The sequence below is a fragment of the Corapipo altera genome, unplaced genomic scaffold (assembly GCF_003945725.1).
Source record: "Corapipo altera isolate COAL_440 unplaced genomic scaffold, ASM394572v1 68, whole genome shotgun sequence".
NCBI classification, from domain to species: domain Eukaryota; kingdom Metazoa; phylum Chordata; class Aves; order Passeriformes; family Pipridae; genus Corapipo; species Corapipo altera.
In genome coordinates, this window is record NW_020884919.1 from 5,158,331 (window position 1) to 5,175,689 (window position 17,359).

At 36.2% G+C, this 17,359-nt stretch overlaps 1 protein-coding gene across 1 annotated transcript in view; it reads left to right on the top strand.

Moving 5' to 3' along the window:
* LRP1B (LDL receptor related protein 1B) overlaps nucleotides 1-17,359 on the top strand; it is a 672,863-nt gene that overhangs the window by 641,425 nt on the left and 14,079 nt on the right. Inside the window, exons 82-84 of the mRNA XM_027656245.1 lie at nucleotides 2,283-2,444; nucleotides 7,458-7,632; nucleotides 8,227-8,331. Coding sequence (XP_027512046.1) covers nucleotides 2,283-2,444; nucleotides 7,458-7,632; nucleotides 8,227-8,331 — 442 coding nt within the window. The remainder of the gene's footprint in view (nucleotides 1-2,282; nucleotides 2,445-7,457; nucleotides 7,633-8,226; nucleotides 8,332-17,359) is intronic.

Genomic DNA, 17,359 nt, shown 5'->3' on the forward strand with positions numbered 1-17,359 from the left:
CTTCTGTGCTTTTTAAACCAAACCAGGCCCAAGCCAAGCAGAGCTTCTCTCGTGTGCTCACCAACCCCTCCATGAAGTAGGACTGTGTATATGTAAGAAGCTTATTCCTGCCTTATGGCTTGGCATGAAGTTTTTCAAATGTAAATCCAAGGATAGCTGGGGTCTCTCATATATAGCACATTCCCTGACTTTCTCTGATCTCTTTTAGATTGTACAGTCACATCACTACTCTTATTGGGCTGTCAGTAATAAAATTTGATAGGTTATTTTTCCTGTTTATGCCTGCAATTTCAATCCAAAGGATTCTGCCTCACACATGCAGTACATTATGTAGTTACCTTGATAATCATAGGATAATAAAATGGTTTGGGTTGCAAGGGACCGTAAAGATCATCTCATTCCAACCTCCTGCTGTGTGCAGGGACACCTTCCCCAAGACCAGGTTGTCAGAGCTCCATCCAACCTGGTCTTGATTACTGCCAGGGTGGGGAATCCACAGATCTGCAACCTGTGCCAGTGCCTCCCCATCCTCATAGTGAAGAATGTTTTTCAAATATCTGATGTAAACCTACTCTCACTTTGAATCCGTTCCCCTGGTCCTACAACATGCTGTTATAGATAATCTGATTGACTTCAGCTCTTATGTCATCCTATTCTGTCGCTGGCCAAGACTAGATATCAAAGAATTGTGTATTAGTTCTACAACAGCCACCTTCACTTTCCAAATTTGCTATAGCCAATGATACGATATTGCTGTTCCCATTCAGGACTCAAGTTTGGTTCTTAGACTTTTGCCACTTCTGTAAAGCACAAGTGTGACTGGTTTGGTTTTCCATAGTCTTGTTACTCTCCATTCCTTGTGTTCTGCCTGATACTAATTACTATTTGACTATCACTGGCCTACAAATGGTCTTTTACTTGGACATACAGTGTATCCACACCTTCACTCAAAGGGATGAGTCTTTGCCTGTCAGATATCCTTTCCTCTGCAGTGACCCTGTTAAGCACTTGGTTGTGCTTGCCAACAGATTGGGTTCTTCATAATTCAAATGAAGACTATCCTGTCTGCCATTTCATTTCAGAAGTGTCCTCAGGTCACGGTTAATCTCCATCTCTTTCCTTCCTGGGAAGCCAGGAAAAATAGAAGTGTTACACTTGATCTGTTCTCCCTAAATTTAAGAAAACCCTTAAGGCTAAATGAAAGCAAAGAGAAGGAGGGCGGGGGAAAAATAATGTCTTGTAAGAGATAATCAAGAATGAGAATAGATTATTAGGATTTGAGAAGGGTTAGTTGGACACATCAGGTCATTTACTTGAAGAGGAGATTACAAATCAGATATGAAAGCAAAGTCAGGAGATGGAAAAACATTAGTGGCATCTAGAAGTTTGTTTCAAAGAAGATAAGCTTTAAGAAAATAAGTCAGGGAAAAGTGGAAGGGTTTAATAAAACAGTGGAATTGTAACAAAACTATAAATCCTTTAGGCATGAGATTTAGATAAGGAAAAAAAGTGGGAAAATTACAATAGGGAGTAATCATAGGAGGCAAATGCATTGGGTTTTAAACATTATTTTAAAACCCTTTGAAAAGAAACTGTAGACTCGAAGTTCATTGTGTGCAAGCATTCATCCCAAAGTGTTCACTGCTTTTCAGACATTGAATATTGATGTTACAGGCGTCTTTGGTCTGATGCCAGAGAGTACTTTTATGTAACAGTATTCATTATCTGAGAGGGGCGGGATAACAAAACGGGCACAGATACTTGTGTTCTAGTAAAAAATGTAGCTATTAGTGCATTAGTAAATATTTGTATATTCATTTGATTATATATAAAGGTTTGTAGATTTGGGAATAATGGAGTACATTGTAAAGAGACACCAATGTTGCTTTATACAAACATTTAATCTTGCAGCTGGAGGAACCCAGCATGGCAGAATGATTTGGAGAGTTTATTCACATCTTAAATTCTTACTTAAGACCATCATTTAAAATAATTTCAATTATTTTAAAATAACTTATTTCTTCTCATAAAACAGTCAATGATGATACATGCACAAGTATAAAAATGCAGCTTTTGAGGTGTCCATATCTCACTTTATTCTTTTAAAAGTTCTGCATTCAAGTGATGTTTGTAAAGCCGTGGTCCGTTAGCGTCTAGAGAAACGTAGTTGGGCTCGAACCTTAAAACTTGCTATTTTATGATAAATCTGTCTTTAAAGTGCCAACTACTGTTTTGATTTTTATTTATTTTTATCATAAAATAGTTTTCTTTGTTTTGAATAGGTCGACCGACCTGCAACTGCGCACTGGGTTTTACGGGGCCAAACTGCAACCAGACGGTCTGTGAGCGCTTCTGCCAAAACGGGGGGACCTGCAGTGTCACCACTGGGAACCAGCCCTTCTGCACCTGCTTGCCTGAGTATACAGGAGACAGGTGCCAGTATTGTAAGTAATCTCCACGAAATTTCAATCCGGGTGTATAATAAAAGTTCGACAGAATGGAAATTTAAAACCCAGTTGGGTGATTTTTTTTTCACTGCATTGGTAAATTCAGCCCCAAGTAACTTGTACTGCTGAGGGAACGGAATCTGATGTATTCAGGTGATCTTGGAACATATTTCTGAAATAGGTGAAGAAAGAGCTTTATTAGGAATGATTATTTAGGACAAGAGGGCGCAGTCTTAAGATGCACCAGGGGAGATTTAGGTCAGAGATTAGGAAGAAGTTCTTTACAGAGAGAGTGATCAGACATTGCAGTGGGCTGTCCAGGGAGGTGGTGGAGTCACTGGAGGTGACTCCTCTAATTATCTCATCCCTGGAGGTATTTAAGAAGAGGCTGGATGTAGCACTTAGTGCCATAGTCTAGTAGACAAGGTGGTGTTAGGTCGAAGGTTGGACTTGATGATCTCAGAGGCCTTTTCCAACCTCGTTGATTTTGTGATTTATTTATTATTTTCGTGAATGAATCTGTAGAGTGGAGCTTTACAAGACAGATGACTTGGCCAGTAGACATGAGACAATTGTGTTAAAATTTTACACTCTGACTTCTCATATTTGTTATCTTATGCTGATATGATACCTAAACATAATGTTGACATAGTTGGTTAAAGAACTTTCTGGTGTCCCTTATCTTTTCAGACCAGTACAATTCTCAAACTGCTCCTTTACCTTTGGTTTTCATTTCTAACCCCAGAAAGTAGTGTACTGACAATGGCTTTAAGTTTCACACTGCAATGTTCCTTCATCTTGCTCAGTCTAAGATCACCTTGAGTGTGGTTTCTGCCCCATCCTGGTATTGAAATTCTAAAGGATTTCTAAATATTACTCTTGTTTAATTCTCAGGTCTTGGATTTTACCCTTTGCATCAGAAGTTCTCCCCAGTTTTTCATTCCACTGACCCATCAGTCTCTTCTCATTGAGTTACTGTTTTCCAAAGTTTTCCATGCCTTTAGAAAGGCTCTTCTCACTTTCTACATATTTCTCTAATTTTTCACTTCTTTTACAGGGGAGAGGGGAGAGAAGATTATCAATCAATAGGGATTCTGCTCTTACTCCATATGTATTTCTTTTCTCCCAGTGCTTTCTCTTTCTTTCGCTGTTATTTCTTTTCAGTAACTCAAGACATTTGGTCACTCATTTAAAAACTACAGTTTGTCTTCCTCATGTCTCTTCAACATGATGACTCACAAGTAACCCTAAGTTGCTAAAACCAGATTATTTTTCTGAGATCAGAATGATGTTTTTTTAGTCATCTGCTTTTTTTTCTACTCCTGCTTTGATTTGACTGTAGCATTCTAAAGAGAGGACTGTCGTAGTTTTACTAGACTGTCATAGTGTTTGTCATAGAACATTAAATGTGAAAACCATCATCTCTTTTGTACATTCAGTGAATTTGCTAAAGAAGGCTAGATTTAAAAGGAAATTAGCTTTTATAAAGGTCTGGTTCAGAATTATCTACAATATACAAAAAGTATTTAGTTTTAGACAAAGGTCTGTCAAACAAGGAAAGTGTTAGTTTGTATCTTAAATAGGATTTGTACTGGAATAAACTGAATGTATTTCCAGGTGGGGGACTATGAAATAAATTGAAACCTTTGAATGGAAAACCAGCAGTAATTGTGATTCTCTCCCCCTTGGTATTAAACAAACTGCATGGATCCATAAATAACTATCTGCAAATACAATTGGGTATTTGAAAATAGTATAGTACATAAATCATGCACAGACAGACACACAGATTAAGAAAAAATATTTACTTGAGGCTTACCCAAAACCAAACAAATTGTTTCTAGTTGAATGCTTCTGCAAACATTTTTTTTTTTTAAGAATTGATTTAAATGTAAATTTATGGGTGCTTTTTAAGCAGTGCTTATTATCAGATTTGGATTGTCTGCTGACACTTTGGGAAACTGACACAATACAAAGACTCAAACACCTCATAAAATACAAAGTAAAATCAAGCTTTTGTTTGTTTAAAACTTAATACTTTTAGGGAAAAAAAGTCTTTTAGAGTATTTTTTGGTGGCCAATAACAGTTTTGTGAAATTTTACAGGTTTACAGTTAATAAGGTGTATATAAAGTCACGCCTTATTTTTTTGCTTTGTTCATGCATATGGATGATTTTTTGCTTTATTAATCACATTCACTTTGTATGCATGTTGGAATACATTAATGTAGCATTATTGCAAAGATTGGTTGCCTCCAAGATATCTTTTCCAGTCTTTCTTTGCTGTGATTGAAACTAGTTCATATGCAAAAGATGATACATGAATGTGCATAGGTATTTTATTCCTGCTCCCAAGCTGAAAATATTATTAGTGTTTTTTATAGCAGGGAGAAGACATTTGCTTACAGTATTACCAGCTTGCAAAGACCTTATTTTCCTCATACTTATCGTCTCCAATTACCCAGTGCAGAGTTTCGCCTGTGATTAGTTCACATAAGGGCTAATAACCAAAATGTGTGCTCCGTGTCAAGACACTGGCACTGCTGAAATAAATTCAAGTGAATGAATTTACATAGAATTCTACTAACACTGTGCATGTTATTAAATACACATGAATTTGATGTATTTGAATATAACTCCCTGTTTCAAAATCCAGAAATAAGACATACAGAGTAGTTAAAGTTCATTTCTTGTATCATTTAAGGCCAAACAACCTAAAAAATAGAAAACGTTTTCATGCAGTTACAATCATTCAAAGTGGATATAGGGATCTTGCAAACTGTGACTTGCCCTGAAATTGAAATTCTTTTCTTTAGGGGAAAAAAAAAAAATTTGTGTCATTTCAGTCCAAATACAGCATAAACATTTTAGAAACAGCAGAAGATTAAAGGTGTTTGTGACTGCAATCAATACTAAACCTAATAATTGTTTTAGAGTATGACCTTCCTATTTCTAGGTTTTGGGTTGGGTTGTTTTTTTTTTTGTCTTAATGTACATGCAAACATTTCCCCCTTCCACTGCTCTTTCATAAATTGACTCTCAATATTAGCTTTCAAACTACAGTAGTTTTTGTTCCAAAAACAGCCCCCCTGCTGCAAATTGCCATTCTATACCTTGAGTCGGGGAATGACAAACAATGAACAACTTCATTTAGTGTCTTTTAAGCCTCTCTGGTTGCTGAGTAGTGATTCCTTAACCAGATGGACCTACAACCTCTGCAGATCAGTGGAGTTATACATTGAATAATCAAAGAGAAGTAATTCCTCCAACAGTCGCGGTCAGTCCTTTAGCAGAACTCTTCCAGCAGTACATACTCCTTGGAGAGGGGGAAAAACTGAGCACAGAGTAGCATAAGCAAAATGTATTTTAATAAGATACTGTCACAAATGATGTGCAGAGAAGCCATGGCTGCCCCATCCCTGGGAAGTGTTCAGGGCCAGGTTGAGTGGGGATTTGAGCAGCTTAGTTTAGTGTGAAGGTGTCCCTGCCCATGGCAGGAGGGTTGGAGCTGGATAATCTCTAAGGTCCCTTCCAACCTAAACCATTCTGTGATTCTATGATCATCCATCCTGAATATATGCAGTAAAATGTATAAATTTTAGTAGTCTCTAATTTAGGGCTTAAAACATGGCCCTGGTCAAATGGCAGCTGGAGAATTTAGACTTCCATACTCAAGGCTGAGGTTGCTGTTCCATAGAATCAAAATCATGAAATGGCCTGGGTTGGAAGGGACAGGTTGCTTCAAGCTCCATCCAACCTGGCCTTGAACACTTCCAGGGATGGGGCAGCTACAGCTTCCCTGGGCAACCTGTGCCAGTGCGAAGGTTTCATTCTCTACTTGTAGCAGCTAGTGACTCACTCTTAGACAGGTACTGAGCTCAAAGGGCTTGAATTTTTTGGTTTTGTCAGAAAAGTCATATTTTATTAATATGGACCAGGTTAATTCTAAGGTAATACAGATGCTTAGTTCAAAGTTGCTAAATCTTAAGTATCAATTACTTCGTTTCTCCATCACTAACACCACTGAAAGCTCAATGCATGTTAACTACAGGGGACTGGAGAAAGTATTCAAAACAGAGAAATAAAGACTTTGAGTGATTTGGGCCCCACTAAGGAACTTAAATGATGACTTAAAAAAAACAAAAACAAAACAAACAAAAAAAAACCCCAACAAAATCAAAGCACACACAAAGAAAAACAAATAAACAAACAAAACAACAAACCCCCCATAAAATAATAATAATGATAATAATAATAATAATAATAATAATAAAATTCACTACCACACAAATAAAAATGAACCAAAATATGGACACCGGTATTTTGTAGCTCTGGAAGTTTCTTCTGTTAGGCAATTTGGTTTTTGTAGAGGTATGGAAAATGAGACTGTTACTGGTGCTTCTGAAGAGTTAAAGAATTTACTACTTGAAATCTCAGTCCTGCTGGCATTTAAGCAGTTAAATAATATAATGGGGTCTTACACAGTCTATAAAGATAAGCAAGTATGTGGCATTTTGTGGAACTTATGGATTATGTCTTTATATAAAATTATTAGAACTTCATGAAATTTTAATATGCAGATAAATGAAAATAAAACTTAATTATTTCAAAATATTGTTTCAATTTCAGTTTAGCATAATGCTGTTAATGGTAATGTGAATGTATCAGAAGATTTTTATTTAGTCAGCATCCCATTAAATACATTAACATTACTCTCCTTTTCTCATCAGTAGTCTTTATATTATGATGCCATAAATGTTAGACAACTAGAAGGGAAAAAAAAATCTCTTATGAATTTATCTTTCTATTTCACTTCTCAAGATTACATTGTTAATATATTATATATCAGTTTATGGGATATTCTTGATTCTTGCAGTTGCCAGTGAGTCACCAACTTCAGTTGTCATCTTGTTTCTATTATAGTAACTTTTAAAACATAAAAGTAATGCATTATTTTTTTCTATAATAGTCCCTAATGTCTTTCAGTAACTAGCTTTCCTGTTACTTTCAGATGTTTGCCACCATTACTGTGTGAATTCTGAATCCTGTACTATTTCTGATGATGGAAGTGTAGAATGTGTCTGTCCAGTACGGTTTGAAGGTCCAAAATGTGAAGTGGACAAGTGCATCAGGTGCCACGGGGGACACTGCATAATAAACAAGGACAGCAGTGATATAGTATGCAAGTAAGTGTGTAGAGGGGCATGATTGTGTTCAAAATCATATATTTAATTGCAATTATGATGAGTTGCAATTATATCCTTTGAATCTCTTACACAGTCCCTGATCTGGTCACACCAGTACAACTCCTTTGTGTGGTTCCTGCTCATACAAAACCCACTGGCCCCTGTTTTTTTAAACCATCTTTTGGAGCACTCTTCACTGGGGGAAGCATAAGGCCAGCAGACTAATTAGGTTTTCATTTGAAAAAAAAATTAATCAAGTTAACAATTGAGTTTTACCATACTTTTGAAAGCTGTTCATTCTGCATTATCTGTGACACACTGCATACTATTGGAGGCATATGTATTCACATGTGCTGGTTTATTCCTGAGGAATTATTTTGTGTAATAATAGCTTATTTTCATAAAAGGAAAGATTAAAGATATTTTGTGCAATAAACTCTCTGCCTGTGCTAGCTTTTCAAAGTGGGAACCAAGAATTCTTGCAATCAGTAGATGTCATACATATCACATAATAGGTAGACAATTGTAAGGGAATTCACAGATTTACTAACTACCGATTGTTTTTTTGTATTTATTTTTTTTTAACCATGCCAGTTGCACAAATGGAAAGATTGCCTCTACCTGCCAGCTGTGTGATGGCTACTGTTACAATGGTGGTACATGTCAACTGGACCCAGAGACAAACATTCCTGTCTGTCTGTGAGTATCCTGCATTGTGTGGATAAATAATAATACCTGTGTTCCAACAAATAATAAAGTTATTGTGCATGTGTCTCTATTTTTGGTCCCTCTAGGATGTACAATGTGCTGGTTGCAGTTGTAACTTACAGTACAGTTTTCTAGCTTTTTCTGTAACCTGAGACTTTGCCTACCTTTCTGCAAAATGTGTATTGAAAGACATAACTAAGGAATATATTGTGAATGCATATAAGGTACAAAGATATGTCTTTTGAGACTTCTAATAGTTTCAGGTCAGATCTAAAGCCTATTTAGGCATTTGTTCTGGAATGGAGTCTGGAAGCATAGGATGGTTGCCTGCCCTGTTTCTCAAAGGTGGATTAAAGTCTTTTCTCCTCTAAAGATGGTCAGATCTGGGGGCAAAACACTCCTCCTGATGGCTGGAGAGTATAAAAAATAATGTCAGTGTTAATTTCCCTTATGGGTCTGAGGAAATGCTCATGTGTCTCTGATTTGTGCCCTAACCTTCACCCTGCCCACAGTAGTGTGGCTGTTCTGAGGTGAGGTTGTGCTCTCCCTCCTGCACTGTGGTTGAGAGAATAATTCAGGATGCTTTCTTAAGCCCAGACATAAAATACCAAAGAAAATGTGATTCTGTAGTCTGGTAAAGTACTGTTGTAACAGGTAGAAAAACCTACATTCTAGTCCTTTCTTGAGAGCTGTGGTGTATCTTCTTTTTCAGCTGCTCAATATAAAAATGCTGAAGTAGTCACTGTAGCAAGAAATTAATTTCTTTCCTGCTCTCAGTTACACTGAGCTATGTAGTCATATTCCTTGGGGTTTTTTTTTGCTTTTGACTACTAAATGATCCAATCTCTTTTGCACTGCTGAAAAGCTTCAGCGTGGAATTGTCTTCCACTTTTCCAAACAACCTGAAGGTCAGAGTATCCTCCAGGTTGGAAGAAAGAGTTGTTGGAAGGGAAAATCGAACTCGAGTGTCTCATTTCCTGGGTGACATAAGTAAGTTGTTGCCCAAAGGGATCTGGCATTACAAATTTGTAAATACAGCTACAGCCAATCCTTCATTTTGTTGATGTGTGTGTGGTAGGTGACCTTAAAAGAGATTACCTGTTTTGTTCAGACTCTCAAGGAAGTTTCATAGAGAAATGCCTAGATTTTGTAACCTGATAAGTAAGAGATGGGTCAGTGGTTCCTCCCCATGAGAGCTGAAGCACTCACATGTGCAAAGGGACACAACTGTAGTTTCAGTACCATTGAAAAGTTATCAATAGATGTTTGTAGGTGTGGGGCTAAAGGCAATGTAATTTAGTTCTGCATGGTAGCCTTTATTCAGTTGGAAATGCTTTAAGTGCCTATTTGTCTTTTTATTATTATTTTCATTGAGATAATTTTACCTGTTATTTTTACCTCCTTAAATGTCTTCAGTTGAAGACTAGAGACTGATAAATCATAGCAAAAGGAGAATATCACAGCTGTAATATGTAAGACTCAAATATGATGACTAAGTCTGGTGATTCATTTCCTTAAATACCTAGAATGGCTATTTTGGAAGCTTGTGATTTTTCCTTTCTTTTCCCTTATAAGACTGACCTAGTATTTTTCTAATTCATGTGGAATACCATGGTATCTCAAGGGAAAAAGGTTTCATACCTTAATTTGTGAGTTTACAATATATAAGTGCTGTAGCATATACCAACACCATAAACAATGTTAAAAAAAAGGTAATGTAAATGTTTAAGGCCCTTGTAGTCTGGATCAATCGATAGAAATGTATAGTATATCTGACAGTAACACTTTGAGAACCCATCAGTTAGTACAGGCCCATTGTTTTAAAACTGTTTGATCAGCACTGATGAGCAAACTTTTCAGTATTGTCAGATGGACCTTCCATGAAAAGAGGAGTATTAATTTTGTTTTCTGTGAATCTGTGTGTGTGTATATGTGCGTGTCTTGCCATCACTATATATAATGCGTTTAAAATATGTTCAGCAAAGGCAGAATATTTATATAGGTCTATTTTACTGAAATTCTGCAGATGCTCTGTGGGGTTTAAAAGTCAGCGCTGTGACCAGAAAGTGAACCCTTGTGATTACTACTGTCAGAATGAGGGAATTTGCACTTTAACCACGTTTAATGAACCGAGATGCAAGTAGGTTTAACCTTCCACTTAATGCTGCACATTCTGTGACATCATTCCAGGCCACAGTTCATTGGTTCAAGTCATGCACATTCACATACATTTCACAATATATACTTAATCTGGGGGCCCATTTCTATAATACACACTTACCCTTTGATAGTTGCACTGATGAGTATATTTAAACATACATCTGGAGTGTCTGTATCATTAGAGGAAGAAATAAAAAGCTTTATTTTTACTAAGTGAATTGAAAACACTGAAAATGCCGCTTGGCTTTTATTGCTCATATTTTGAGATATTTTACCAAGTTAATCCTACATAGCATAAAGTTTAGCAGTGACATTGCACGTGTTCTATAGTCCAAACCTGATTTCCTATTTCTTATCCGTACAGGGAAAGTAGCAGAAGAGCTATTTAGGTACCACTTCAGGAGTTAAGCTTGTATTCATAAGTCTTGTTGTTAAATTTATAGAAATAATGCTGAAAAATAGAAACTGTTGAACAAAAATATGTGTGCTGCATCATAACTGTGAGTTCTCTGATTTAAAAAAAAGTTCACATTTGTATTCTCTATTTCTCTAAGAGATGTTAGGTCTGTTTCTTAAAGAGAAAATTTCAGTCTTCATCAGGGAAAGAAACAACCTTAGTCTTTGAAAATCCTGTAAGGCAGTAGTACAGAGAGATATGAAATACCTGTCTTTGCTTTACTCAACAGTTGTGAGGCAAAAGTCAGAAGTGAAACCATGAACCAAAGACCTAGACTTGTATTTAGAATATGAAGCTCAAACAGCTTTAAACTTCTCATCTAAATGCATGGCTTATGAAAACATAAAATGCTGCGGGGATGTGATGTGGGTAACTGGTGGGTAGCAATGATAGTGACTAGGTAGGCTGAATGATCTATTTTTTTAAAAAAAATATGGTCACAATTCCTTTGTCAATGTTCTCATGCAATGAAATTCTCTGATTTGAGGTATCATAAATCCACTGGCAATGAGATAATGTCTTGATTACTACTTTTGACACCTGGAAGATATGGAGTGGGTTTGTTGATCAGCATTGTACGGGACACGGGTGCTTGGAATTGTTTGTATCTGTGCATCATACTTGGGTTTTCAGAATCATGCAGCCCTAAGAAGAACATGTTGCTGACTTTAAAGTTTTATATTTCACATATAATATAAAATTGTGGGAAAATGGAAAAAAATACTTAAAGAAGACAGAACAAACAAACAAAAAAAAAAAGGCAACCAGGACTTGTACAAAAGTGGTGTTAGTCTTGGTTTTCTTTCTTTCAAAAAGTGTAATGTTGGTACCCAAAGGACTGTTTTATTGATGAAAGCTGTCATTTCTCCCTTTAAGAATGTACTCTTCCACAGAAAATATCAGGAAGGAATTGCAACATTTTGAACATAGTGATTAACTTATTTGGTTTACTTATTATATATTCTGACTGTGACAATATTCCTAAGGCTGCTTTTATTAGATATTTGTGCTATCTAGAATAATCTAAACCGAAGTAAAAAGAAAAGCAGTAAAGCACATCAGTAATATGATGAAAGGACTGAGCAGCCCTTTCACTTTCATCTTCTCAGGGTTATTTGACATAGTTTTGGATTTTTTTGTTTTTAATTAAAGTTATTGTTAAGATGGGAAAAAAGAAACATGGAATTAAAAAAAAAGTGGAAAAGGTTGAATTCAAGTTTCTCTTCAGTGTGAGGAATGGTTTCAGGTGATTTGGTAATCAGAAGTTTAAGTTTAATTGAAACTGTAATAGATAATTCGCATTCCGAATGCAAACTTAGGTAGAGATCATGTTCCTGTTGCTCTATAGGCTCACTGTTGGGTTAGTACGACCACCACTTCTAAATTGTTGCTTTCTTTACAAAGCCAAGGTGGCTTAGAGAAGAAAGTGAAGCAAATAGTTGTTTGATGGAGTTGAAGAGAGTTAACCATGATAGAGAAAGAAATGTACCTCCACATGCCTCAGTTCTCCTTGCCAAACTCAGTTCAAGCTCCCATTGTTCCTAGTGCCTTTGCTTTTTTTCTGGTCCCAAATTGCTTCTTACCTGGAACTCATTTATTATTTTATCAACCTGACACTGGCAAGTAGAAGGCATATGGAAGGAGGGAAGGAATCCCAGGCTTCCCAAGAATCATTGTGTCAGGGAACAGGAATCTCAAAGATTTTCCCCGTTAAATTCTGCTCCATTGCAAGGAAACTTATTTATCCCTCCAACCTTCATCTGTAGCTATGTGGGTGTGTATGATGTATGACGTCTGGCTCTGATCTGAGAGACACTTATCTAATGGTTAACATTTTCCTTAACCAGTGTCTAATTCATGGGTGGGTGATTTTTAGAAGAAGTAGGACATGCCTGGGTTAATTGTCATTCCGCAGGAACAGCCAGCATCAGTTGAGATTGCAACCTTTATACATAATCAAACCCTTATTATCATTCAGTAAAGACAATAGAGAATAAGATTTATCTGTTCTAAAGGGCAGTCCTAAAGCCATAATTATTCAGAGTAACCACAAACCTGTAAGAACAGACTCTCCTTTCACCAACCTGTACTGTTAGAATACATTTTTATTTTATCTTCCTCTCTCAATATCAGTTGCACATTGGAAGTAGAAGTTGTGTTTTTCACCTAACCAGTTTAGGAATGAATTAAGGCCTTACACTGGCTGCACATAGGCAAGCAAAAAAATAAGGGTTTCTGAAGAAAGTCGCCAGTTTCAATGAATGCTCTTTCAGGTTTTAAAATATTCAGAATGTACTGTGATTTCTCTTTAGACATAAGGTCCTGTGCTATCTAGATTATTAATTCTTAGCATTATTTTTAGGAATATAAAGATTATTCGTCCCCCTCTCCCCGGCATTATTGTTGGTTTTGCTCAATTACAAAGGTTGGGAGAGAATTTCAGAATGTTAAAACTTGAGGTATTGACTTTTTCTGAAAAATGTACCATTTAGGGTACATGATCTTATATATAGTTACTGTCATTTTAGTATTCACATACTACATTTTTTAAGGATCTCTTTAGGACTACTCACTAATGGGTTGGGGGAGTGTGATGTGAATAACACTAGAAGCATAGAGATATGTCTGATTTGGTCCGGTAAGTTCACAAATGAATTGACAAAAAGAATGAACAGAAGATGAGATTCAGATGGGAAATAAGCAAGAAATGTTTTTTCTATGTATTCCACAAACTGTCAGTTCCATCTGTTCTATCAGACAGTCTGTCTTTTAATAATTACCTTTATTTACCTCCCTGTTTCCTTCTCACTAATTATCTAGCTGTACATTCCTGCAAGAAAAGCGAGGTTTAGAGAGATATTATACCCAGTGTGATACCAATGAAAGAGCTGGAAAAAAATAAAACTTTCAAGTACACACAATCATCACTGGTTGTTACATAGACAGTGCTGTATAAATTTCTTCAGTACAAAATATTACCCTCTCTCACCTTTGTTCCTTTTATACCTTTGCCGTAACTATAGGTTGCTCTAATCTCATCTTTTTATTTGTATTACTAATATTATTTGCATCTTCACATAAATGTGGTCTATTATTATTATTATCTGCACATAAATGGGATTAAATCATAACTCCTAACACTAGGCATTATAGAAATATAACAAAGGGTATTTTCTAAGCTTACAATCAAAACTCCTAGACAATATAAATAACACTGATCCTTATCTAAACCCAACTAAATTTAAAAAAGAGATTTTAAACACTCTAATGAGCTTTTGAGCAATGGTGCATGACTGTGGCTGAGGACTTTTAGGTGAAACAAGTAAGATTATACTGAGTGGCTAATTAATTGGATAGTAACTTATTCCTGCTTAGGTTACTCTCTGTGTAGAGGAATGTTCTGTTCTGTGTGTCTGGAATGTGGAGTCTGTTTCCTAGGTGTCATCAGAAACAGAGAGAGAAAATCAGAGGACAAAGAACAGCATTACCTTAGTTGCCTGTGGATAGATGTGTTGGCTTTTCAGAGGGCTTCAGGTTGTGCGTGATGTATTTCAGTATTAGAACAAACATCAGTTCTTCTGTAATGAAGAGTAAGTCATCCTGGACAGGTAATGAGAAGGTACATACCATACAGGAGGTTGAAAGAAAACTGAGGAAATTGAAAACTGTAAAGTAGAGATAGAATAAACTACTTCATTTTTAAATAAAGACTTTTGGTGGAGTAATAGGTTAAAGAGAATAGTGATCAAATGGGGAGAGAACAAATTGTGGGATTGCTTAAAAGTGATAAGGCTTGAATTTGGAAGTGTATATGGATAAATTAGAAAAAATAACTCCTGCTGGAGTGAAATAAACAAGAGAGATGTTCTTTTAGAATCATGGAGTGGTTCGGGTTGGAGGGGATCTTACATCTCATCTTGCTCCACCCCATGCCATGAGCACGGACACCTTCCACTAGACCAGGTTGCTCAGAGCCCCATCGAGCCTGTCCTTGAACACTTCCAGAGATTGAGCATTCACACTTTTCTGGGCAACCCGGTCCAGTGTTCCAGCTTGTTCTGGCCAGCTTTACATCCAGTGGGTTGGAGAGGGACACTGCGTTTGGGGGTAATGTGGGGGTAGGGGGGCAGTGTGCACGTGCATGTGTGTGTGTTTAGGTGAGAGAAGTCAGAAGGAAAAGAGTGCATTCCTCGTGACAGAGGAATTCCTCCCCATCTCGCGTGCCTGTGATGCTGTACCTTCCTCCTGACGTTCCTTTCATGTTGAAAAATCTTCAAATATGAACAGTTTCTATGTAACTACGTGTGCAACTTTTATGAGTGCTGCAATTACACCCAAGTTTATAACTAAATGTAACTCATCATCATGGCAAACCAGGTACATACATTATCCAGTTGTGGACAAGAAAGGGCCCATACTATGCTATCTCCTGACTGGTTCTTTCTGAAGGCTGAGTAGAAAAAACCACTGTGGTGTAGAACAATGTCAGGATTGAGCCGGCTGCCTAAGGGGGAAGGCAGTGGTAACCCTGAGAGGCAGTACAACTCAGAACAGAAAATTTTATGGAGTCTCTTGCAATAAATGTTTTCCATGTGATTTCCTGGGGTATATTTAATGAGCTCCCCAATTACAATTGCAACAGGAATTTCACAGCATTATTCTTTGAGAACTTTCTTTTTCAACTGAAAGTATCTTTGTTAAAAATGTCTTGGATTTGAACATAATCAGCAGGTTATAACTTTGTATTATAGAAGATCTTTCATTCACTTTGATAACAAACTAGTATTAGTTCAAGTATTAAATGCAAAAAGATATTTGAAGAGTGGTTGTCAAAGGAAGAAATGAGATGATCTTGGAAAAGAGGAGTTTGTATATTTTTCATTGAACATTTACTAACTAGGCTGTAATGCAGATATCCTTTGCCCACGATTCAGATAAAACTTATATAGTATTTGCTGCTGTACATTACTGCTTCCTTTGCCTCTGTGAGGAGAGAAAAACATGATTTGTCTTGTATGATCCAGTCATTTCTCATTCCTTTCTTATTTTGCCATTTCAGTCTCTTCTTTTCCATTTCTTTGTTGCTTATTGTAATTTCAGCTTCAGTAGTAGTCATCTAGACATACATACTTTCTATACATTTATTTCATTATTACTACTTTTATAGCATCTGTACTGTACACATTGTTAATAGCATGGTGTTTAATGACCCTTAGTTACTTCTTTTTCTTACCTTGGGATGAAGGAGGCTGAGTTGAACTTGAATGCTTTTTCCTTTGCAGTGATCACCATGCAACAACTGTGAATGATGATTTGTACATACTAATGTCATACACAAATTAAAAGTCATGTTTAAGGTCCCATTTGATTTTTTCATGTATGTTGTGACTATATTTAAGATGTTTTTGAGTTCCTCAAAAGTAATTTTTTTATTGTTTTGCTTGCTTCTGGATGATGCAATTTTCCTATTCTCAGTTTATTGGGTTGTGAGGTAATCTGTATTTATTTCAGTTAATGTTTAAAGTATCTACCCCTTAGCTTCTACATCGTTTTCCTTATAAAGATGTTAAGTGATGCTCATTAGACAAAACTAATTAGACTACTAATATGTGGTCTCTTCATGTGTAAAATAATTATGGAAAAGTTATTTTTGAAAATAATGATACTTTACAATATAGCAGAAGGTACAGAATGTGTCATTATTGATCAGTCTTGGGGTGGGTTGTTTGGTCTTTCATTGTTATGAAAGTTCTTTGTACCTTTGAGAGTTTATCTGTGGGTTTAACTCTATAATATCAGCTCCCTCTATGAGCACAGCATACCTACAAAATGTTGCTAAATTCATTATAATAGTTTAGTGGTTTGGTTTTGTTCAAGGCTTTTCTCATCCTATGTCATGCTATAGCTTGGATGAAAAGGGGGATTATTTTGATTTGTCTTTCAATGTAATTTAATACAGATAGTAATAACTGTAAACCAGATGTTCTCTTATCTTACAAATACTTTTGATATTAATGATAAGACATATTCCAGTGAAATTTTAATGGAAGTGTTCTTAAAATAATGAGGCTGGATACTTTTATTAGGATGTTTTGCTGTATATTACTATCTTTGTCTAAAAAAAAAGTTAGAAAATTATTTTGCATAATGAAGAAATATCATTTGTAAATAAGAAATATTTTCAATTCCCTTTCCACCTCTATTTTGTAAGGAATGTCTCACAGATTCTGTTATACTTCTAGAATAATCTTTCAGTCCTGCTTTCTGTCATTTTTTGGATACACATTGGTATATTGAGTTGGAAAGCACTTGTCTACAAAACCACTTTTAACTGCATATTATGCCTGCTGTATTATATTTTTATGACAATGCCCACAGCACAAAAAAAGGGAGGAAAAAAGA